Source organism: Amphiura filiformis, chromosome 20 (genome assembly GCF_039555335.1).
Source record: "Amphiura filiformis chromosome 20, Afil_fr2py, whole genome shotgun sequence".
Lineage (NCBI taxonomy): Eukaryota > Metazoa > Echinodermata > Ophiuroidea > Amphilepidida > Amphiuridae > Amphiura > Amphiura filiformis.
Genome location: NC_092647.1, coordinates 40,474,611 through 40,501,299, shown reverse-complemented (window position 1 = coordinate 40,501,299; position 26,689 = coordinate 40,474,611). Strand labels below are relative to the sequence as shown.

The following is a 26,689-nucleotide window of genomic DNA, read 5'->3' as shown; positions in this document are numbered from 1 at the left end:
ATAAAAATGGTTAAATGAAATTATATTCTAGGAAAGAATTTGCCTTAAAATTCTTATGGTACATATATAGTTAGTGGTGTCGTATTGTTGATACCTCGACAAAATGTGGCTCAATTTGACCCAACGAACCTACCAAGCGCACATTCTGAAGACTTACTACTACCATGACTACTGTATTTAATCTCTTCCATGTGTGATCATACTAGAGAGGTTGAGATTTTCGTACGTGAACGTGGTACATCAACGCCTGACGTCGATTTCATGTCTAAAAAGTGCCAATTCGCCGTAGAAGTAGTGATGTACCAGGATTAATTACCATATCGATGGGTCTATATTATTATTGAACGTATTGCCCTGCACTAGAAGTTACGCCGTTCCTCTGCATTGCACCATAAGTTATCAAATCACAGCGATAAACACCATACATATGTTACATGCTAGTTACTGCGAACATGTACCACGAAAACTATTTGCGTTAAATGCCGCCGTATTGAATAACTTTATAACAAAGTTCCAGTATTAAGCCTAACACTGCATGTTCCTGTTTTTGCACCTTAGCACCGCTAGCCCAAAGTAAAAAAAAGGTAACTACAAATCAAACACTAATTTACTTTGGGCTGTCTTACACTAACACTTATAGCTCGCATAAGTATTGGGAACTAATCAAACGATGGGTTACACGATTTGAAATCCACACTCCGTCTGTGGAAGACTTAGCAAAAGTCTTTCAAAGAGGGAGTATGAGTTTCAAATAGAATAGACAATTGACAATAGACAATTAGATTCTAACTTAAATTAGGAAGCTCATCAATCGAATCCAATAAACCCGTATTTCCACTTGACTCTTTGAGAATTATCGTGGGGCTGATTTGGCTTTAACAATCCGCATCGTTTCAAATACTAATAGTTTTATTTCAGGTTGTAACAGCATAGTGTGCCCCCAAACAAGGCAGTATGTTTGTGGAACAGACGGGAAAACATATAGAAATCTTTGTTTGCTTCAGAAACGCACGTGTAAGGGACCGAAAGTAGAGGCAGCTTATCAAGGAAGATGTACGAAAGAAATTAGAGAAGCCGCCCCTGGTGATACAGGTAGGATTTCATGTAGAGAGAGATATTAAATGAAAGAAACAAAACGGAGGGATGAATGAATGAAGGAAAGAAGGAAAGAAGGAAAGAAAGAAAGAAAGAAAGAAAGAAAGAAAGAAAGAAAGAAAGAAAGAAAGAAAGAAAGAAAGAAAGAAAGAAAGAAAGAAAGAAAGAAAGAAAGAAAGAAAGAAAGAAAGAAAGAAAGAAAGAAAGAAAAGAAAGAAAGAAAGAAGATATCAGAAATATAGAGAAATATAGATGCGGCATAGTAAATTAGATATAGAATCATTAGATACCCAAGTTACTAGAACATCTAGAGCCCATTCCCTGATTTCCCTCGCCTATTCCTTACGACAAACCGTTACTCTTATACAAATACGAAAGGAAGTAAAAATGAGTTTTAGAGGATTTTTCTTCGCGTCACACATCCATTGTGTTACAAATGTACAAGAGTTTTATATTCTGCGATCGCCAAGGCCATCTGTAGATTATTATGGCTTCATGTCACTTCACCCAATTCTGATGAAAGATAGAACCTTTCTTAGCATTTGGTATAGTCATTTTTTCTTTATATACATCATAAGCTTATCATATCTTTGCTATACCGTACATATAATTTTCAACATATTTGATAACAATTATTATATAGCAGCTGCTTTGTACATCCCAATAAAATTGCCATGTTTAAATGAAATTTTATTCTTGGAAAGAATACGCCTCAAAATTCTTATGGTATAAAAATAGTGGTGTGGTTTTGTTGATACCTCGACAAAATGTGACTCAATCTGACCCAACGAACCTATACCAAACGCACACTCTGCAGACTATAACTACTATATGTAATCTCTTACATGTGTGAAAGATACTAGAGAGGATTAGATTTTCGTACGTGGACGTGGTACGTAAATGCGTTACGTCAATTTCATGTTATTTTTTGAGTATCACAAACCTCGAACATGTACTACGAAAACTTTTTGTTCAAGTTCCAGTGTATAGCCTAACGTAACGCTGCATGTTCCTTTTTTGCACTTCTGCACCATCAGCTGACCATTAATTAGCCCAAAGTAAAAAAAAAACCACCAGTAACTGCAAGTCTGAATGTGTTTTTACTTTGGGCAGTCTTAACACTAACACTTAGCTCACTTAACTTCACGTATGTGAACTAATCCAACAATGGGCCACTCGATTTGAAATACACTCTCCATCTGTGGAAGATATAGCTAAAGCCTTCCATAGAGGGAGTATGAGTGTCAAATATAATAGACAATTGGATAGCTTCCATCTGAAATACTTACTCCAGTTGTGGTAAATAAAGACCACTTGACATCACTGTTTATCAACAAAGGCGAGGGACTCGTCTATCGATATGCTCGAACGAGCCGCTACACTGTTCAGTGGCTTTCCTGTACTATATGAAATGTGGCGGGCGATTTAAAATAAACGTGCCCTTAGCAGCTACGATGCGTACAAAGGCGACGGACTCTGCACACTGCAGGGCAAAGAACAATTGAAATTGCCATAATGCGCGCGCATACTGCCGGGCACTGACGTCAGATGCCAAGTGGTCTATAGGTAACGCCATTATACAGGGGAGTATGGATTTCAAAATAATTGAAAATAATTAACCGTAATTCCATTTAAAAAAAAAGCATACTCCCTCTGTGGAAGACTTTTCTTAAATGTTTCACAAGGGCATGGAAGATTTTCAATGGAAGAATCCAATGATGCCAAAGTTTTTGTGAGATACGAGGTGATTGACCATTGTTTAAACACCTCTATAACGTTTTCAACTATAAATATGTTTTCTTAAGTCATAGTTTGATAGCATTTACATGATAATTAGATAAAACTCACGAAAATTTCTTCAATTTGAATTTTGAATTTTCACGACATTGTGTTCAGATAACTTTATGGGGATAACTTGATTCCATAAATTATTTGCATAATATCAGAATAATACAATAAGTTTATACAATAAGTGTGCATGTTACAATAGTTTAATGCAAGCATTATAACGCTGTAGTGTTTCCTAATGCAAGTAAAATATATACTAATAAACTCAGTAATGAAAGCAGTCCGGTCTGCATTCATTTGATTTTTTTTTCCTGACAATTTTATTTATTTCTGTTTTGCCTCATGCAGGTTGCAGTAAAGTGGCCTGTCCCAAAACAAAAAGCTATTTGTGTGGTTCTGATGGTAAGACGTACAGAAATGAATGCCAACTACAAAAACGTTCTTGTAAAGGACCTCATATTGACATTGCATATGCAGGACGATGTGGACAAGGTAGGTCACGCACACCCCACCCCACCCAACACACCCACCCATCCCACCCCGAACATACTTTCACACACATACAATTATGAATTCGAGTTTATAAGATCCTAATCTGCGTCTGACTGCAGAACCTCATTCATCTGGGAATGTTGAAAGTGATGAATCAAATGTCATCTTCCTGAAGACCGTAGGTTACGGTTGCAACGTTGGTTGCTCCAACAAGGTATACCTACCTACATCTGTGTGAGTTGACAGACACACAACTGGACCGATTTTTCCTGTAATGCACCCCAACACAAAGGCACATAACCCCACAGACAAATAATAATAATTAACAGTTCCAAACATAATTATATGAAAATACACGAAGCTAATGTAGAATAATACTTTAATGTCTGCAGAAAATAGAACCCGTGTAACCCGTAACGTAGGCTCCAATTAGTTCATGGTTTGTTGATTAAAAGGTTACTAATTCCGATTCCCGATGTCTGAGAATGGTATTGTCAGTTGTCCTGTGTAAGTAATTGTTTTTGTGAACAGTCATACGACGCAATCAACTTTTGTCTTAGTTTGTTGCCGTTTCGTGTACACATATAGTCTGGTCCTTCGGTGTTACGTTGTCAAGTCAAAGTCCCTTAGTTTCGTTTGTCTTCTGTACTTTTAAGAGTGTCTTCTTGTCAGCATTCTGTTTTCTCTTCGATGGTTTTGGTTGCTTTTGATACACTTGTTAATTAGGTTTCTTTCTAAAGATTTCAACGTGGAATGTGAAAACAGATGGGAAATCTCGCATCTCAGGAAGGTAGGTTGTCATTATTTTATTTGAAGCTTTTAAGTCACTTAAATAAGAAAATTCAGTGTAACTCTCGAGTAAGTAAAGGGATTGTTCAACATTGTCGCCATTTTCCGACGTACGTAAACTTTTACGTATGCGGAAATGTCGACAATGTTGGACCACTTCACTTCCCGGGTTGACCGAAGCTTTGTATTAGAATAGTAACTTACTCGGGAGTAAAAAGACTTTGTCTTACTTCCCTGTTCACACTCACACAATACTTCCAAAGGCTTGGGATCGAAAGTATCAAGTTATTCCTGTTTTCTTTCTTACTCGAAGGAATGTTGAATTGATATTCTTTAGTATATAGTAGTGTAGATGTGATCGAAAGGCCTAACAATCTTGATACATAAGTTATTTGTATGTCGTAAAAAATGCAAATATTTAACATACCAGTTGCAATCAATACGCCCCCTGTGGAAGACGCAGGGGTATAAATTTCCAATGAAGTCACCCATTTAGGTAACCCCATTTGAAACTCACATTCCCTGTGTGGAAGATTCAAGGTCATGTCTTCCATAGGTGTTACATATGGATTTCATCAACTGGTATAGCCCACTGCACCCTATAAGTTTCCTTATCATTAGTTTCTAACTGTACCTCATGACAGATCTTTCCAGACATCAGATTCTGATGACACATCACTAGCAGTTGATGGTTTCCAATGGGGGCTAGTCTCAAAGAACTCTCCTCGTACCAAGCGGTGGGCACGTGGGGAGCTGGTGATAGAGGGCTTCGAATGGTCAGTGGCTTCAAAGAGAGTACCACGTGGATCACCACCAACCGTGACCTTGAACGTTACTGCCATATTATCAGATAATGATGCATATGTGTCAGGAAAAAAACTCTGGCGGTTGGGATTGTTTGCCAGTGAGTGGAATGATGGATGGGGAGTAAGGAAAAATGAGGTACGCCAACTTCTGACTCCTAAGCAACGGAAACAAACGGCACGTGGTGAGTAAAAAAGCTTACAAACGAGGCCAAAAAGGTTATTCCAACTTGCTTTCTGTGGTCAAGAATGCCACTACTACACTCTAGCATTTCACATGCACTCAAAACACGAATTGTCCCAGCCAGAAGTCAAGATAGACTATATAAGATTTTCTTCGGTAACTCATACCCCGATCTAGATGAATAGTGCCCTGGCTTAAGCATACATATTTTGCTTAATATTAAGTTTGACAAACTGTATTTGTATTTTATATTTATATATTCTAGGTTTGAATTCGATTGATCCAGTACTTGTACTTATTTTGTTTTTTAAAACATAGATGATCATAAAATACATTCTATTATGTGTTACTTGCAGGAGGAGTACCATTAACATTCCAAAACGTTGAGGGTGCATTTGACTACACTGAAATTGGTTGTGATAATTATCGGTTCTTGTGTTTTGAGTTAGCGAAACATGGCAAAGCAAAACCAGATTTTAATATGCGGATGTATACAATGCAAGACACACTGATTGGTTGTGATGAGGTCCCATGTCAGCAAGCTGGACAAAATCAAATAAGTAAGAAGAATAATCATTGTATTAAAAATCTTTGTCAATGAGTTTGTTGAAAATCTGTATGAATAATCATTGTATTAAAAATCTTTGTCTATGAGTTTGTTGAAAATCTGTACAAAGTGGGATTAAAGTGGCCATGCGTCTCGAGTTTACTTTTTAGTAAGCCTAGATCTGCAGATAGAAGTCAATGTTACATAAATGTTGAGGAAAGTAACGAACACAGGTAGTTGCATAAAACGTGAAAGCGCTTTAAGGGGTGGGGTATGAACCTTTGGACAGTATTTATTGTGGGACATCAGAGCACATCAGACATATCGAATTGCATTCTGAATACGAAGAATGTCCTTCTGATATCAAATAATTTGATAATGTAATACACATTTTATGGCAAATGATTAAAAATTGGTATTTTTGATATTTAACAGTACTCGAAGTAAACTTTATAAATCTGATTATATGTACTTAAAGTGTATGTAGGTGGGATGAAAAGCCGATGATCAATTGAAAATTTCGACCTTTCGTATTGAAGATATGGATTTTTTTCCCAAAACACCAAAAAAATTCGGTATTTTTGGGAAAAAATCCATATCTTCAATATGAACGGTCAAAATTTTAAATTGATCGTCGGCTTTTCCTCCCAGCTACATAGTATCATACACTTTAAGAATATATCATTAGATTTATAAAATTTACTTCGAGGACTGTTATAATATCAAAATGTGAAAAATATCAAATTTTAATAATTTGTCATAAAATTTGTATTATATCGTGAATTTCAAAAATGAAAATTATTTGATATCAGAAAGACATTCTTCGTATTCAGAATGCAATTCGATATGTCTGATGTGCTCTCATGTCCCACAAAAATACTGTCGAAACGCTCAAAACGCTCATTCCAGATCCCTTTAATAACCTTTATAATTATTAGTATCTTATTATTCTGTTGAATCTTATTTTCTTTACCATTACAGATGATGATGGCTCGCCATCTTGTCTCCAGTCTTGTGCATACGACTACTCCCCAGTGTGTGGAAGTAATGGGCACACCTATCCAAACAAATGCGAAATACAAAACGAAATCAGATGTTTTCCAAATGTATCTTTAGAAGTAGTCTTTGAAGATGATTGCAATAAAAGTAAGTTTTAAGTTTAACTAGAGGCATAAATGAGCGTCATCCGGTATCGTCAGCTACTTTTAACTTTACTTATTTTGTGTTGCAATACCACTACATAGAGATGGGCAGTGTTTTAAAAAAGAAAGGGACTATTTTCTTGCATGGCATCTGAAAAGGAACTTAAAAATCACCGAAAACACCAAGCTGTATAGACACAAATGTGCACATTTTAGAGTAACATGCAGAAATGACATGTTTACTACCATTATTTTACAATTTTGATGAAAAGTTCCCCCAAATTCATCCGCTGCACATCGTTTTTCCCACCCAGCCGGTACGTGTGCTTCTATCTCGTCCCTCCAAAAAAGAGGGCGCACTTTACACTTCAGTTGTTTCAAACAAAAAGACACTTAATTGAATGTCTTTTTCACTGTGAGAGTTCCTTTTATGAGAAAATCGTGCTGGAAATTACCCATTTTTCCATTGAAAACTGTGTTAAAATAGGTGGTATTGAACTTTATATCAACCAACTGTGTTGTCCCTTTTTATAGGTGTTGCTGTGACTAGTGTATTCTGGGGCGTTGAAGCAGTAAACTATGTAACTCGTGGTCCTAGTGACTTGCTTATAGACGCTATTGTCTTCACCGAAGGACCAAACGATGTCATGGGTACAGATCTATGGAGAATGGGACTCTTTGGAAGTAAATATGCAAATGGATCTGGTCCTCGACTTGATTATCAGCATCAGATTCTCAACTCTACATATGCGTCAAAACCTCTGTTCACTTGGAAACCGATTAGCCTCGGGTTTTTGGTAGGAGTGCAATTTGACGTTGGAAAAATTGGATGCTCGATTTACAAGTTCTTCTGTTTGGAATTTGCTAAAGGTGACAACCCAACACCGGATTTTAATTTTAGATCGTTAAATGGTCCAGCAACTTTCATCGCCTGTCGAACTGCTCCTTGTAATGGACCTGGTAAGCATATCAACAGTTCCAATCAAATGTACATTTGTAAAATGGGTGTTGGTGGGCTTTCATCATCAAAGCCGGTCACTCGTAGTATTACAGTGGGAGCCCTCATAAAGAATCCTAACCACTCCTGTTAATGCCATCTGTTTTGGTTACATCCTAAGTTCACTGCATTTTGGATAAGCTTACACCAATTCTTGAAATATAAATTAACAGCGACAAAGAAATTCTGCTGAAAGTCACCATTTTACACTTACCGTTAGCTGCAAAACATGATGAAATAAATTGAAACAGTGTGAAATTCGTAACTTTGTAATATTTGACCCTTTGCAGAGGATGATGGTACCGGTCGTGATATTGCCTCATTCGAACGTTTTAGATGGACATTATCAGGCCATGGTATGGCTATACCAGGTGAACCAATGAATGTAACATTGACTGTCACTGTGCCTGTGTTGCGCAATAGTGATGAGATTCGTGGCACTAATCTCTGGCGTATTGGTATTTATGGGAGTGGCAGTGAAGATGGAAGTGATCCGGAGAGATATAGTTACGTGAGGCAAACTATAACTGATGAACAGGTAAGACAAGGTCGCTCCGTGTGGATACACGCTTGGGTCACGGTGGGACCAAGTTCACAATAAATGCTCAAGTCAAAGCTTATTAATAAGCATAGTCATAATGAAAGACTTCTTGAAATGGCTAACATTTTCTCTTTTACCATTACCGAGACTCTTTATACAAAAGCAAATTGAAGTGCCAGACGAAGATGTATGGGCGATAAACGGGCTGCAGTATCAATCTGAATGGATAATAAAAACCACCAAAAAAGAAACACCCAAAAACATAAAAACAAAAAGAAGAGAAAAAACCCAAAACACTACGAAATGCTACTACTAGTAGTTGATATCATTGGAGGAAAGTCAACATAGGCTAGTTGGGAAGTACAGTTTCATAAATATAATAGTTAGCTGGCTCATAATATTGATCACAGCATCCACGATATTAATTAATTGATCATTTCGTGACTAATCCATGTACCGTTTTATAATTAAACCTGTTCTTATTTTAAAGGTGGCAACCTCTGTAGTACCCGGTTCTGATATGGTGCTCTCCATCGACACACAATTTGCTATCACAGGCGTGGGGTGTGGTGATTATGGCTATTTTTGTGTTGAATTTGCCAAAGCAGATAACCCTGTGCCTGATTTTATCTTCAATCAAGACGGAAACGGCCAACCTATCGTTGTATGCCAACAAATAGCATGCAGAGGTAATAGTCGTTTTTATTCCAAAAATAACATGTGACCTGGTCCCACAAAATGAGCGTTAAGTCGCAATTTAGAAGTTTTGAAACCTCGTCCTTCTTTGTTTGACACGCACCTGTACAAGTCAGTATAGTATTGTGTCCTTTGTGAATGCCCCATGTGCATATTGTACCCATCCCCAAAGGGCAGACTGCTGACTTACAAAATGCCTCACGACTGTCTTGTGCAGATGCACATCAAATAAAGAACACCAACTCAACAGCCAGGGGATTTCAAAATTGACTTTGAGTTCATTTGGTGAGTGCAGTTCACAAAATGTTTCAAGCCAACAACACATATTCAGTATGTTCGTTCCAAGTAAGTAACGACCCGTTCATGAAGAAATTTGCCCTGGTTAGAGATGCAAGAAGGGACAAGGTCCGATAGGGCTGATTTAACATTTTCATTTCATCCGTTTAACCCAATTTCACTTAACACACCTGCATTTCATTCATTTTTCTGTGGGTGAACTCTGCTCTCAGATCCCTTCGCTGTTACACTCCTTGGTCTATAAAAGTAGATAACTTGCCATTTCCAAAGGTATCTTATGGTTCTTCTTGGTCTTATTTATGTTCTTCTTGGTCTTGTTTACCAGACGGAGATAGTGCCACAGAAAGTGCGTCATCTATAGCTCGCCTCAAGAGTTTAAACTGGAATTTGGAGGTAACACATTTGATTATTGGATATCCGAGTAATGTCACCCTACAGGTCACTATTTTGCCTAATGATCAAACTGATACCATTATCGGTGAAGGATTGTGGCGTCTTGGAATCTTCTTCAGCAAGACGCCAAATGTACAAGGCGCTCGTCATAAATACGATCCACAAATACTACCAGAGGAGTACGCCGACTGGCCCTTGGTTCCGAGGCTTCCATTGTTATTTTTGGATGTCACTACACTTATTGATGTCACAGGAATAGGATGTAATATGTGGCGATATGTATGTGTGGAATTCGCTAAAGGTGCCAATGCTGTGCCTGACTTTGAATTGCCGCTTCCTGGAGGTATAACTGCAGCTGTATCCTGTCGAGAATTTCCTTGTACAAGTGGACACTCATCTCGTGGTAAGTTCAATTATCCTGGTTATAATGAACAAATAAACTGTTATGCATCAACGATTTAATTTACGTATTTTCAGTGACAAAATTGCATGCTTTCTGTAAAAACTCCCGGTTACATGTCGATGTCGGCCATGTATCTGTATCACCTGGACACCGTTCCAACAACATCAGTAGGAAAGCCATTGATTTATACATTTACAAAAGTTATTCCGTTTGTGTTATTTAGGACTAACAGCATCAATTGACCATTTTACCTGGAGTATAAGCGGCTCCCCCGGAAGCACAAATCCTGGAGAACTAGAGGATGTAACGTTGGCTATTACGGTACCTGTTTCCCACACTAGTGATGAGATTCGTGGCTCTAATCTCTGGCGCATTGGGTTGTATGGTAGTGATCGTATAAACGGCGAGGGCGGTGATCGATTTTATTACATAAGACAAATACTTACTGACCAACAGGTGAGATATGTATTCTGATTTCTAGTAGCATTTCTTTAGAGAATGAAACTAAATACGTGACACACTATGTTCTGTAGGGCAGTGGCGTAGCCAAGGTGAAGGCAAGGGTGGTAACTGCCTCCTGTGAGAAGTCTTGCCACCCTCTTGCCTCTTCTTGTGGGATACTGTCCGCTATAATATGTAAGATCTTTAGGCCATGTTTATCAGTTCTGTCATTCTTACCCCTATAAAATTGACTTAATTGCTCTCCCTTTCCCCCCATTTTCCCACTCTAAGACAGTCCTGGCTACGCCACTGCTGTGCACACGAACTTAAGTTGGACAATTTATTACTATATACAATATTAACGAGTAGTGATGATCTGAACATTACATTTTAACACGAACACGAAGTATACATTCCTATTGATGCTTCAAATGCCGAGATCGGCCTTACAAAAAGTTCTTCAGAATTTCCACTGAGAGGCACTTTATGTTCGAGATCATTCGTAACTTAAGAAATATACTAGGAACCAGTTTTTACGAAATGATATAAGGAAGCGGAAATTTGTGATGGGATAATAATATTTCATGGTGTACTCTTAATGACTATACCGTATAATGAGCCTTCAAATGTATACTTTTTATAGACAAGCAAATTCAATTAATACCTTTACAGGTGTCAACGCCTCTAATACCAGATACTGACATCGAATTCAACATAGAAACACAATACATGTTAAGCGGTGTAGGATGTGGAAAGTTTCGTCATCTGTGCGTCGAAATCGCTCGAGGAGATTTCCCGCAGCCAGAATATGTGTTTAATGAGGAGCAAGGTGGTGAGCCCATTGTGGTATGTCAACAAATGACTTGCACAGGTGATTACTTGCTTTGTATTAAAAATAACACATCTTCTATAGTTGGATTCAGTTTGTCCAAGCTCACAATATCTCATTTACTGCCAAACGACAACTTTATAATCTGAGGCGATTTGTTGATTTCATAATTCTTTACGTCTTTCTGACGCAGTTTAAGTCTGCGTCCACGGGGTAAGGGAAGAGTGCGCAACTTGTATACCATGAAGGTGTGGAATGTGGAGTGTATTTGCGTATGTCTGGGGATCAAAAAGCATAATGACTGTGATGGTTTGCCACGATTGCACCAAAATGTACCACAGTCCACTTAAAAATACTATGTAAGTACCCAATCTGTACGTCACCTGGTTTGGATGTTGGCAATTATTAGTCCAGGCATGTTTGGGAAACACTTCCTAATAACGCAGCATGTTGCCTGATCCGGATACATGGTGTAGTATCCCGCAATCCAATACAATACTCTAATTAAATTTGGCCGGGACTGATTTTATTGTTACCTGGCGGAGGTAAAATGATGTTACTAACGTACCGCACTATGCTGACGACTTTCTTTGATTCTAAATGAATCTAGGTGGAAGCCCACCAGGCACAAACCCAAACCATGGTCATGGACAAGAAAATACCAATCCTAACCATGGGCAAGACATTGGAAGAACTGAAAACGAAAGGCGCTTAGTTGCTAGACCTAGTAGTCTAAATTGGAAAGTGTGGGTAACGGATGTAAATTATGGACGTCCGAGTAATGTTACTATTAGAATTCACATCATTCCCCATGACAGTACTGATGTCATTGAAGGTCATGGACTATGGCGAATTGGACTCTTCTTCAGCGCTGAAGTAGATGGGCAAGGCGAACGTCATAAATATCATCGACAAGTGTTGCCTACAGAATACGCAGATTGGCCACTAGGTCCACAAAGTATACTCGAATTTCGTGATTTCAATACACCTATCGATGTCACAGGTCTAGGATGTGAAATATGGCCGTATGTGTGTCTAGAGTTTGCGAAAGGTGACAATGCCATGCCAGATTTTGACTTACCGTTACCTGGTGGATTAGATTCAGCGGTCGCTTGCCGTACTTTTCCATGTATATCGAATATGCCGTCGCCAGCTGGACCGCCGGCAGGTAAACAATGACTAATATATATAGACATATTGGTATATGGCCAAACGACAACAAAACTTAGGGAGAGCGTGGCGCAATGGTTAGGGTACTTGTCTTTAGTGCATGAGGTCCCGGGTTCAATTCCCAGCGGTGGCGATTTGCTGGGATATTGACTTGGAAAGAAAGACTGAAATTAATTAGCAATTTCTGTAGATTAAATTCAGACTTCCGCTCTCCCCATGGTTCATTTAGAATTGGGTAAATGAATCATGAAAGTACTCCGTCCTTCGGAGGGGCCGTCTGTCCCGTGTGCAGAGAGCCACACCTATACATAACTCGCAGCCAGTTTCGAAAAGAGTAGGGTGTTAACCCCTGACTGTTCCCAACCCGTCCCGGTGTTCAAATGGACCCCAAAGGAAAGTAGCTTCAATGGAGGCTTTCTTGAATTATCCAGGGTTGTCAAAAACCCGAACAAATCAAATTAAAAAAAAAAAATCGGAGGGGATTTGTTGATTTCGTTATTCTTTACGTCTTTGTGAGGTATTTGGTGAGCTTAGGTTTGTATGTATAAGGGAGGAGTACGCATCTTGTATACCCACAAGGTGTGGGGTGCAGAACGTATTTTCGCACAACGTATGTCTGGGGATCAAAAGGATCAAAGGCATAATGACTGTGATGGTTTGTCTAGGATTGCACCAAAATGCGTCAAAGTACCCCTAAAATGACTAGAAAAGATTGTAGTATCCTGGGTGCGTCATGGTTTGGATGTTGGCAATCATTTATCCAGGCATCATGCTAATAGCGCTGCATGTTGCCTGATCCGTATACATGATATCCCACAATCCAATACAATACTCTATTCAAGTTGACCGGGACTGATTCATTTTTAGCAGCTAAAATAATGTTACTAACGTACCGCACTATACTGACGACTTTCTTTGGTTCTAAATGAATTTAGGTGGAAGCCCACCAGGCACAAACCCAAATCATGGTCAAGGACAAGAAAATACCAATCCTAACCATGGGCAAGACATTGGAAGAACTGAAAATGAAAGGCGCTTAGTTGCTAGACCTAGTAGTCTTAATTGGAATGTATGGGTAACGGATCTAAATTATGGACGTCCGAGTAATGTTACTCTTCGAATTCACATCGTTCCCCATGACAGTACTGATGTCATTGAAGGCATTGGGCTATGGCGAATTGGGCTCTTCTTCAGCGCTGAAGTAGACGGACAAGGCAAACGTCATAAGTATCATAGACAAGTGCTGCCTACGGAATATGCAGATTGGCCGCTAGGTCCACGAAGTATACTTGAATTTCGTGATTTCAATACGCCTATCGATGTCACAGGTCTAGGATGCGAAACATGGCCGTATGTTTGCCTAGAATTTGCTAAAGGTGACAATGCAATGCCAGATTTTGACTTACCGTTACCTGGCGGATTAGATGCAGCGGTCGCTTGCCGTACGTTTCCGTGTATATCGAATATGCCTACGCCAGCTGGACCGCCGGCGCCAGCAGGTAAACAATGACTAATATATAACTTTGATCAATTCGTAATCGACGGGATTTGTTAGGCTTTTACCACTACGCCGAAAAGTAGTATATTAATATTAATCCGCGATCTTATAAGGCCCGCCGATTACCAGCTAATCAAACTAGAGATATATTGGTATATTGTTAAAATCTACAACCACAAGTTTGTTCAGAAGCGACAATCTAGATCTTCCACGAATCTCATGCCATTTTAATGGCGCTAAAGTGTTGGGCGTGTTTGTGATAAGTGTCCTATACCTTCGTTTTGCCTTTTGTTGCAATGTGTTCCGTGTTTCCAAGTACATGTATGGTGATGAGTCACCTTATTGGTTATTACGATGTTCACTTCGCTTAATGTCAAAATAATCGACAGTTTTCCGTGTAGTTTAATGCATGAATATAGTATCCTCACTCTAACCAATATCTCATTAAATCGTAGATCGGCAAGAACGTACATGATAACACACACGCGTTACATATTAACATAATAATACTACTATAACTATGTGAAACACAATCGCATCATCGTTACACAGAATTAAAAATGTCCCCCACCTAAATGACTTCCAGCTTGAAATGCTTGACTTACTCTTCCTCGACTATACCAGAATCTGACCGAATCATCAATGTTCTTTCACAGGCGGTGATATAAACGGGGAAGGAGGTGCACGTGATCCAGACTACCCAGCCCTACCCGGCGAGGCTTCACCTTCCATCCCATCCGCAGCCGTCACCACTATACGCATCAGTAACTTCGAAGCTACAGCAGACCGTGTCCGCTTTCTCTTGGCAGTAACACCTGGGGGATACTCACAACGTATACAAGGAGAAGGCCTATGGAGGATTGGACTCTATGGTAGCTCAGACCGTAATGGAGAAGAGATTGGAAGTCCTCATAAGCGACAGGTTCTGAATGTCGTCAGTCAAGGAAAGTCTTTGAGACCCCAAAGCCAACTGGTGTTTGATATAGATACACGTTTTCAGATGTATGAACTTGGTTGTAGCGAACTTAGGTGAGTACATCTTTGGCAGAGTTATATTAATTATTAAAATTAATCCAAATAGCTTTAGTGAGATCGAATTTGGCATTTACCTGTTGGCAGTTGAGTGCTTAAAAGTGTTGAGCAAGTTGTAATACAACCATTACTTACCCAATGTCTAGTTGTAAATTTGAGGCTAAACTTTTGTCGCCACATCAAGTGTGCGTAAATTAGTCGCGCAGAGCGAATATGGACGCATACAAGGGCTGCTTGTCGACACGCGCAGCACCTACTATTAATAATATAGATTATGTTTTCTCTACTGGAACCTAAAGAGCAATAGCCCCCTTTGTTGTTATCAATTACATTTATTGCGTATATCATGATATGTAAGGTTTTGAACAACAACAACAACAACAACAACAACAACGCGACAACAACAACAACAACAACAACAATAATAATAATGCCCTTGTGTGCAACAACAAATATAAATTCAAATGGTGCCAATTCACTAACATAAGGATATGCCTTGAAAATGCCAAGGTCCAACTTAGTCTCCCACTGACAGAAGGTAATATTTCCATACTCTTCGGCCTCGGGTATTTGAAATAACCTACCAGCACATGTGGCTTCAAACCAGGATTTCCAGCGCCAAGCGGGATGTGAATAGATTTCAACGTTTACCTAAATAAATGTGCTGATAATGCACAAATTAGCTTTGATATAAACATTGTTTAATGCAGTTACCATTATGTAATAATTTCAGATACATCTGTATAGAGTTTGGCAAAGGCGACAATCCCATTCCTGATTTCAACCTGGTCCTTCCAGGCTCCGATACGGTGGTTACCTGTCAGATGGTTCCATGTAACAGTAAGTTTCTTTATGATTATTTCTTCATTATCATGATCTTTATCTATACGCATCATAATAATTTACATTGATATCATTCATTTATCATAAGTCATTTATCATAAGTCATTTCATTGCACATCTAAGATCACATCAACATAGAGGCGTAGCCAGCCTTTCATAATTAAGAGGGCAACGGGAGAGGGGATTAATCACAATTATCTTCAGTGACACCTGTATAGTTTGTTTCATTTAGCATGTTTAGTGTCATCATGGTCATGGAGGATTCATGACGGGATGGACGATCCTCCCCTGGCTACGCCACTGAATCATATTGCAATTGAAATTAACGACGAATGGGACTTTTTTATCCAATTTAGCTTCCATATGTTACAAAAAGCGCACCAAATTGCTAACATATAGGATACATTGTTTAGTCCAGTCCAACACGTTCGGAAATCGTTCATACAAATGTCGTTGATTTCGAAATTTGCACTCGAGCATTCCATATCTGCCTTCACATTTGGAGGTGAATTTACAATAATATTTTGTAACATTTGCCATTGAGTGAAACAGAAGCACTCTTACAAACATATTCCATAAATGAACCTCCAAAATAATATACCGTAAAACCCCGTCTACAAGCATATAGTGTGCTTCTGATGAAAGCTACATTAATCCAGTCGCCATTATGGAGTTTGAGCAAATACATTACGGATCCAAGCATATACAAACAAGTATTATTTTAAGACCGATCTATTGTATTGGTATATTAACGCTTGCTTCGAATTAATTAAGCTTTTATAAAAAAAACACTATAATAGCTTGTAGACGGGGTTTTACGGTATTTAATTCTGATTTACCATCACCTCATTTTCTAATATCATAATCATTTCACCTTTCTTCACTTCATATAATTTCATCATGAAGCACCAAATCCCCAGCCATTCAATCCAAACACAAACAACAACAACCAACCGGGTCCTGCATTACCAAACAACAACAATGGCGGCGGTGGAGGGGGGCTGGGACATATTGCTCAGCTCACTGGTCTCTTCTGGACAATGCAACCAATCATCATCAGAAATGACGCAAGAAGTCTAATACGCCTACGTGTAACTGCACCAATCAGCAACAATTCAGACACCATTAATGGGCGTGGCTTATGGAGAGTGTCGCTTTTTGGCGCTCCAGATTCCATTGGCAGTGAACCACATTTTGACTACCATCACCAAATCCTTCGTCAGGAAGATCAAAATGAAGCAGCTGCTCCATACTTTAATCTATCCTTCAATGCTATTACGGACTTTGACCTGATGGGTATAGGATGTGTGCAGTATTTGTATCTTTGCATTGAGTTTGGTAAAGGAGATAACCCAGTGCCAGATTTCTATCTTCCTCTTAATGGCGGTGAAAGCTCGATCGTGTCATGTCAGAGAGCAAAATGCTTGAGTAAGTTGACATGTAGATTCAGTTTTAGACATGTTAGACATGTTAGATTAGTGCTTTGATTCACCTCAAGTTATGTAGTGACGTAGGTGTGTATTTCGCTGATCGTAGTATCGAATTGCGCGCGTAAAGATTATTGATATGCACGCTTACAAGAGATATTTGTCAGCACGATTGTAACGCAACTACGAAAAAGCATTGATGTCACTACTGAACTTGATTTGAACTCAAGTTTAGAAATATGATTTCTAATAGGGTTTTCAGTTATTGTTAATGGTTTAATTAGTGTTTTGATACACTGTTTAACCGGTCATTCCCTAGGTGAGAATTTGCACCATCCATGCCAATAATCCCGGTTGTAATTTCCGTAGCATTTACCATGTTTACATTACTTGGGCAGACTCGCTATAATCATGATTAGTTGTGCGTGGTACCCATCATAATCGAGAAAACACAATTACCTTGTTCTGAATACCATTGTGAATCAAAACAACTTTCTGTTAATTGACATAGGTAGAATAACGTTGCTTAACATAACGCACTATGCTGATGATTTGCTTTGGTTCGGTGGACACGCATCAAGTACAAACCTAAACCTGTGATCAAACTATTGCTATTAATCTTAGTTGCTGTTAGATTAGTCGGTTTATTCCTTCATATTTTTTTTTCACTTCCTCTGAATTAAACTTCATTCAGATCCTAACGCAATGCCATTGGATACAACAAATGAGCCACAAATCCAAGGCACAGCACAGCTTGCAAGGTTTGGATGGGAGATGAACCCATTAAGGAAAAACCCAGATGGCCCCAGCGATGTCTCATTCACTCTTACCATTACCCCAAACCCGAGTACCGATGTCATCAGTGGTGATGGACTTTGGCGAGTAGGGGTATTCGGTAGTCAAAGAGAAAATGGAGATGAACCAAGGGAGAGCTACAAGCGTCAGGTAATTCTACGTTGTGGCACCATAGGAATAGTATATTCTGTTGGATATGTGTCTGTTGCTTGTCTTTCATGTCGAGGTGCAACGATATTGTCTGGTCTGAGATTGTTGTAAAGAGGTAGTTCTGTCTGGTCTTCCAAATCCCGTGGTTGTTTCGTCATCGTCAACCGAGTCAATTGTTGATTGTGTATACGTTTGTTTAAAATATGTCAATGTCCTGTTGTCTTTGTAAGTAAAGAGCCTGTGCGTGTGGTGAAATTGCAACTGTGAATTGTTGTCAGCTTTTGATTGGGCGTAACTTTTAACGACTTTCTGTAGCAGAATGTAGCTTACCACGAGCAGCAAAAGTTCAACCAATTGATATTATCACATAGTAATTACCATGAAAAGGGCATTATTCTATATTCTGGAGTACAGCATCCTGTAATATATTTGGCAAAGGATTCGGCAATATCCTAAGTCAGAAAACCTATAGACCACTTGACATGTGACGTCATTGTCCAACAGTATGTGCCCGAATTATGGCAATTTCCATTGTTCTTTACCCTGCAGTGTGCATCATAGTTTGCTCAGGGCACGTGCATTTTAAATCGCCCACCACATTTCATATAGTACAAGAAAGCCCTTGAACAGTGTAGCGGTTCGTTCAAGCATATCGATAGACCAGTTCCTCGCCTTTGTTGCTAAACAATGATGTCAAGTGGTCTATATCGTGTGAATGAGGGTCACTACTCCATGGTAACTATACGTGATAATGACCGAATGGTGGATATTGTTGATATCACTATCATTTGTTCGTCATTGTTATGGAATTCTACCCGCAGGTGTTGAATCAACTTCAAGCCAATCAAGCCCTATCGGAAAGTCCACTAGTGTTTGATGTGCAGACGACAATTGACATGAGAGAAATGGGGTGCGGAGCTTTCAAATTCCTTTGCATTGAGTTTTCCAAGGGAGATGAACCAGCGCCTGATTTCAGGATGCCACTCAACGGACGTGACTCGCTAATTTCTTGCCAAAACGTGCCTTGCTTAAGTAAGTGACACGCCGTTTATAAGACTAGTGATACATAATTTAAACTGATCGTGGAGATTAAAATTGAACTGTCTCTATGCCGCGCTAGTTAACATGCAATTTACAGCAGTATCGTAGGTTTCAACTTCAGTTTACATTTATAGTTTTGAAAATAGACCATAATGCCATCATGACAATAATTATTCATCTGTTCTTTTAAGTTACAAAATTTTTATACATTCAATATCACATTCTTCATGAAACTTTCATTTCATACCTCATGTTATACGGCAAACACATAACATCTAATCTCATTATATCATCTATATCATTCCATTTCGCTTAATTTCCAGACACCAACAGGCAGCGTCCCAGACCACGTCCCAATTCCAGACCCCGACCTCCTCCCCCACCACAGAAACGACCAAATCGAGGCAATCAAGACACAAGACCTGACAGTAACCCTTCTACAAAGAAACCACCACAACCGGTTACAGAAGAGCAGTCCATAGTTACTACAGCTATATCAAATAGACCAACGCTATCTCCTTATTTCCATCTTTGGCCAACCATGTCACCACCAGAGCCAACACGCCAACTTCGTCCACAACAACCAGAGACAAAACCCAAGCCAAGACCACGACCACCGTATAATCGCCCACAAACAACTCCATCAGATCAGTCAACATGGTCAATAAACACCAATCCTAATAAAGTTGGCACCAACGAGGACAATAATAATGGCAATAACGTTTTCAAACCGGACAACACCCACACACAAGAACGACCTGAACCACCATATAATAGACAACCTCAACCACAACCTGAGCCAAATCCTCGCGTACAACCACATATTCAAGAAACCAACCCAGAAACTGAACGACAAAGATACGTGCCAATACCTGGTCGCAAGGTAGTGTGGTTTGCGGCCATTCGGTGGAAAGCAAGCGTGGAGAAAGTCTACCCCGATGGCTCTCAAGAGGTCAATCTTGATGTTATGCTGCTTCCTCATAATAACAGAGTGAACGCTGTGATGGGGAGAGGTTTGTGGCGAATGGGAATCTTTGGAAGCACAAACATAGACGGCCATGGACCAAAACATGACTACAAACAGCAAATTCTCGGTCCATTTGAACAGGGCAATCCATTGATCCCACCAAATTTCCTGCAATTTGACATTGACACTGAATTTGATATCAAATCTGTTGGGTGTGGTAAATTCAAATATGTCTGTCTTGAATTTGCCAAAGGCGCTAGACCTTCACTTGACTTTGACCTGGTTGTTGAGGACGGAGTACTTGGACCAATCATTTCGTGTCAAGCAGCACCCTGTGACTGTAAGTATACCTGTTCTCTTAGAATACGCCAATATTGCGTCCATTTATAACAGTATTAAATGTTGAATTTGCAATCAGTGATGACACAAAGCGTTTGCTGTTGTGTTGGAAAAGGCGCCCAATGCGTCATTGGTCAAAACAAATTGCTCGCCGCAAAGGGCTCGCTATCCAGGGATTTGGTGTAAATCCAGCTAAACGATATTTTTTAATTGTCTGTACAAGAAGTATAAAGAGAAACCAAACTCAACTTAATAACGCTATAATTAATCAAGCAATTATAATCTGTTATCCTGCGTCACTTCTGTCATGATAATAAAAGAGCATTAAACTGTATGGTCATTGGCACTCATTGCATAATAAACAAATTGAGAGAAATTATTCTCTGTCATCAACCATAAAGTGCCGTTTTCGTGACCACTTTACATTCTCTTTTAATATCTATCACCAATCATCTATCACCAACTTATCATTCCATACCATTTCTTAACATATATCATTCTTATAGCCTTCACTACATTTCTAACGACCCGGGGACCCCCTTCCGCACAACGCCCATATGTAATCATTCAACACGTCAGGCCCGAAGAAGTTCACATCACCGAAGAAGCACAAAACCAACTTGACATCGATATTGAGATTGTCTACAACCGACGAAGTGATGAGGTGACGGGTACAAATCTTTGGCGGTTGGAATTATGGTCAAGTCCCAAACCTGATGGTAGTGGCACGCGATTGGTTAGTTTGGATCAAGCTTTGACTGATGCACAAATGGGCAAGGCATTAGTTCGCCCGTATCCGTTTGAGTTCACTAATGTTAGAATGAACCTCGACATGAGAGGGAATCGGTGCTCATATGCCAGATATATTTGTGCACGGCTAACCAATGAACCATTCCGCCATCTTGAACCAGAATTCGACTTAACTGGAGAACCGAACTACCGTGCTCTAACAGGCTGTACAAAGACAAAGTGCCTTCGTAAGTTGGGAAGCTTTGAAATTAGTAACGTTAAAAATGAAATGATTATTATAGCTAGTAATATAAGCCGGGTGAACATTGCTGTATTACGTATTGACAAATGGCGTTTGAATATGAAGAAAAGGACATCGTGGATGAAACTCCATATAGGGACTGAGTGGCATGGTCATTCAACCAATAAGGTGGAAATATGAAATCGGCCAATCATCCTTTCAAGTCAAAACCCTTTTTTATTTGTTTTTGTCTTATTCTTTGTTTTCCAATTTCCTTTATTTGTTTATAAAAAGACACGTTTGAGTCCTGGTGGGACCAGGCTCATACAAGATGCTCAAGCTAGGTTAAAAAAGCCTATGTAGGAAGAAAAGATTTGAAATCAAGATCAAGAAAACGAAGGCCACTTAGTCTAACAAATCAAGTGAACAATAATTAACTTGGTTAGTTTTTTAACCCCATGAGAAGTAACTGCCGATTGGCCAAAATTAATATTGTGTCCAATTTTGAACCAATCAAGGAGGGTATTAATAAGATCATCTGCAATAGTGTCCAGGGGTTAATGTAATTTGTTTTATCTGGATTTCAATTATTACAGGAACGGAGGCGGTTGCAGCCCATCCTAACACAAGACCTCTCGTCAAATTCAGCGGAGTCACCGTGGGTATCCCAACCATAGAAGAGAACAGGCTGAATAAATTAGCATTACGTGTATCCATCCAAGTATCATCACAAAGTGACGCAGTATCTGGCTCACAACTGTGGCAGTTGAATGTCTGGGGAAGTAAGAAAGCCAATGGCCAAGGACGTCGATACTCCAACCTGGAACAAGCTTTGACCCCACAGCAAGCTGATATGAGTGTCGTAGCGGCAACTGATTTGTTATTTGAATATGTACGATTTGATTTGGACATGTCAAGTGCCAGATGCAACGATATTTCCTATATTTGTGTTAAGATCTCAACAGCGAGTACTAATTTTGATCTACAGGGTATGCCTAACAAGGATGCATTGAAGGAATGTACAACAGTAACCTGTGAAAGTAAGTACATGTATTTTAATATACTGCAGGCTATACAACACAACAACCCCTAAATCATCCCAATACCCAACACTCATCAATCCAAATGGTAAGGAGAATAAGTTTGCCATGTGTAGTGGAAGTGCATAGAGTACCGAAGTGTAGAACATGATGAAAAACATCCACAGTCCAAATTTGGTAGGAATCTGATCATGAGGGCCCGAGATATGGCCGCATGAACTGTTTGGAACCAGGCCAATTTACACTGATTTCAATGGGGCTAATTAGGTATTCATGCGGCCATATCTTGGGCCCTCATGATCCGATTCCCACCAAATTTGGACTGTGGATGTTTTTCATCATGCTCCACCGATAATGGTATTCAAAACGCTGAAATGCAAAAACGTTTTCTGTGACGTCATCACTTCGGTACTCTATTCTAATACAATGCAAACCATTTCTTATTTGTTCAGTGCTAACATAACAAAACTTTATTATTATCATAAACCGCATTATATGTTCCCTAGGTGTTCGCTTTGTGAGGATAATAACTATTGTATATGGTGTGTGTATATCCCGAGGCGCATGGGTGTTTGGGGTGGGGTGTTTGTGGGTGTGCATTTATATGTTCTTTCGGGATTTATATGTGTGGTGTGTAGAAGCGGTGTCGATCTACACGTCGAATTGCTCCATAAAGGCTTTTAAAGTCAAAGTCTCCATATTATTTCTTGCAGCTGCATCTGTTCCAGAATTCTACGTGAACAGTGTCTCGATCATCTTACCACCAACCCCAGTGATATCAGGTGAAACTAATCCAATGACGATGGACTTTGAAATCGTCTACGATGTGTCTAACAGCGATGCCATCCGTGGAAACGGCGTCTGGAGGGTCAAAATTTGGGGCAGTGATAAAGCTGGCGGCGGTGGGCCAAGGATATCACAAGCTCCCAACGCATTGACGAGTCAACAGGGGTCGCAACCACTCATTCTTGGGAGGCCGTTCACTATTAGAGGCATTGAATATTCCATGGACTTAACAAATTATTACTGCAGAGATGTGTCATTTGTTTGTGCACAACTTGTTGAGGGCAATAACTCTTTTAACATAAGGCCCGTACCCAATAAGAGGTCATTAGTGTCGTGCCAAAGGATACATTGCATAAACGGTAAGTTTATTTATGTGAGTCCAACGGACGAGAACACAAAACACATCAAAAATTATACCAAAGACAGCGAGCCGAAGGGCCTAAAAACAACAATTAATGTAGGCCTATAGGCACCAAACAAGAACAATGCAAGAACAATGGACCGATATTCGCTTGCATGCCCTTACGCAGGATCCGCAAATAGATTAATCAGGATTGTCCTTTGAAATTATTTACAAAGTTCTAAAACAAATCCAATTTGAAATAGGTGATGTAGACATACCTCAATGACGTTTCGTGCTGTAACACAGCACTTTCTCAAATTGAATGACCAGCTTTGACCTTAGACGTCTGTTGCTTCCTGTTGGTAGCTGACGTAGGTGGCGCTGTTAGTAACTGGTCATAGATGTGCGGAAGGAAGTAGTTACCACAATCCCTGTCGAGTGTATTAGCCTGCCCCCTCTTTCTTATCCAAATGGATTCCTTTATGTTCCTTCTTTTCCTGGGGGTTGAAAATGAAAATATGTTTTGTAAAAAGTGGACCTAAATCCCTCTAAAATTGCCCTTTTTGGACTTTTTGAATGCCTTATCACCAAAAAGTGGACACTTTGTCAAATTTTCTCTCACTTTTGGACCTTTTTATTGAAAAGGAAATAGCAAAAGGTGAACCTGTGTTAATTATTGTAGTCATCTAGAAACCGCGCGATATGCATATTTAAGTACCACTCGGAAGGCTGGTATACATTAAATAATAATCGTATTTATCTTCTGTTCTTTTCTGTTGCAGGGTGATGAAGAGACGCCATTGGGTAAAAATCTTGCTATCAATTGAAAGACTGAATGAATATAAATTGTTTATGTGATTTATGCAAAATAATGGTCTTAGTACTTATAGTAATTTATTTTGACTTGAAATGTCATTTTAATATTTTAATTAGGTCTTACAATGTATTCTTTATACTTTGAAACACATCCAACTATTATTTGTGAATAGCTCCGACGAACCGGTAACTAATGATCATAAGATGACACGGAAGTCTGTTCTACGTGCAGTGTGCGTGTAACCCCGTATGATCGTGATGAAGAAGAAAAAAGAAATCAAGGGCCGGGCAAAGATTTAAAACTTGAAAAGACGCTTAATTCGTGAGGTAAAGGGAATGCTATGCTGCTCGCTGGAGTCATTTTTACAGACCGAGGTGCCCTTTTCATTTGGTCAGATTCTTTGCCATGGCATGACCAGTTGCCTGGAATCTACATAAATTTATTATGAAGAGCTTCAGATATGAAGAGATGGCACCGGAATACCTCTCCTGTCATTACGTGTGACGGTGACAATAAAAGTGTGACGGTGACAGTAAAACAATTATTTTCAAACGTATTATCGACAAGTATGTCGATACGCATTATTTACTGTATGATAGCTTTAGGCACCGCAGCCTAATTTGCACGATACTGAGATCGGCCGTCTATGCTGCGTCGACGCTTGTTATTAAGGAACCGTATCGACTAATTAAGCAAAATTTTATGTAAATATCATTGAACAATATATTACGTACAAAGATTAAATGTTATCACAGCTAAATGATCATGATGATCGACAAGAGTAATATTCATAACTACTTAGGATCGAACAAGCCTCGACGGCCGATCGAAAGATCGGACGAATTATAGCTCCATTGCCTTAATGTATAAATGAATGTTAAGTTTATCAGAACCAAACTGGTGCTATTTTAGGAAACAGAAGATGGCATCTGTATTTACTGTATTGATGTGAATTTGTACTATAAATCGCAAGCAAGACACAATATATCATGATATAGAACGCAGATATAACCCAGGCCTCTGTTCGAACTTCGAATCGTATGTTTCACAATAGAGGCTTGGTTATGATAATCCTGGTGCGATATGAATTTTATCTTATATATACGTAGATTTATGACGTCACTATGAGGTTCTAATCCTGTTTTCAAAATATAGCCTGCTCCTTCCCCCATCAATGCATCAAATCTTTGTGCCCTCACACCCTTTAATAAAAGCCAAATGTTTCAATCCATACCGTAACAATTCGTTAATAAGCATTTGTGCCAATTATGAGTTACTCGGACAAGAACGAATTTTAGGGTAGTTTTTAGTTCATTTTTTGCTCTTTTAATTTACAAATATCCGTGTTAAAATGAAAATGTTTAACAAACTAGATAGTCATCCTTGCTGTTCAACAACCTGATAATTTTGGATTATTCTGTGAACTGGACATTGCTTTCTCATTTGACACCATGTTCGTGAAAATCGAGCAAGAATTGACAAAGATATGCGCCTCCAAACCCTCAAACCCCAATATAAAAAGTTGCAATTTTAACGATCAATTGTGCCTGTTACATTGTGTGCTTTATTGATTGGCCCGCGGTGCTTGTGTGCAATACAACGATGCGTTCCCATTGAAAATCGTTGAAATTGCAACTTTTAATTTTGGGGTTTGACGCTTTAGAGGCGCATATCTTGGTCAATTCTTGTTCGATTTTCACGAACAGGGCGTCAAATGAGAAAACAAAGTCCAATTAAGAAACTGTATATTTCAGAATAATCAAAAATTACCAGGTTGTTGGACAGCAAGGATGACTATAACTGACGAGTTTCTTTTTGTGCCTGGTGTATATTCACAGGACACTTTGGTTATTTTTTTTATAAGTTCAACTGAAATAACCTTTAATGATGTCAAGAAATGTGTAAGGAAAACGATGAGAACAGTAAGAGGAACATATCGCTAACTTGTACATATGTATTATACAAAAGCAGTATAGAAAACAGGTGTAAATATTTATGTTTTTAAGACGTGAGATTAAAATCCAGGCTATAGTT

At 39.1% G+C, this 26,689-nt stretch overlaps 1 protein-coding gene across 3 annotated transcripts; it reads left to right on the top strand.

Annotated features, from left to right (window-relative positions):
* On the top strand, positions 1-26,689 carry LOC140143041 (uncharacterized). Of its 3 annotated transcripts, XM_072165082.1 has the most exons (23): positions 1-1,092; positions 3,232-3,375; positions 4,809-5,152; positions 5,508-5,711; positions 6,680-6,844; positions 7,375-7,800; positions 8,128-8,375; positions 8,869-9,067; positions 9,697-10,167; positions 10,391-10,623; positions 11,281-11,479; positions 12,048-12,605; positions 13,543-14,106; positions 14,762-15,134; positions 15,871-15,977; positions 16,887-17,408; positions 18,102-18,352; positions 19,174-19,384; positions 19,717-20,700; positions 21,206-21,676; positions 22,266-22,709; positions 23,423-23,854; positions 24,621-26,689. In XM_072165082.1, exons 2-23 carry the CDS (start codon positions 3,365-3,367, stop codon positions 24,623-24,625), a joined length of 7,422 nt encoding a protein of 2,473 aa, XP_072021183.1. In that variant the 5' UTR covers positions 1-1,092; positions 3,232-3,364; the 3' UTR covers positions 24,626-26,689. The 3 variants fall into 3 exon arrangements, with proteins under 3 accessions (XP_072021183.1, XP_072021184.1, XP_072021185.1); XM_072165083.1 differs by lacking the exon at positions 12,048-12,605 and having other exon boundaries at positions 2-1,092; XM_072165084.1 differs by lacking the exons at positions 12,048-12,605; positions 13,543-14,106 and having other exon boundaries at positions 3-1,092.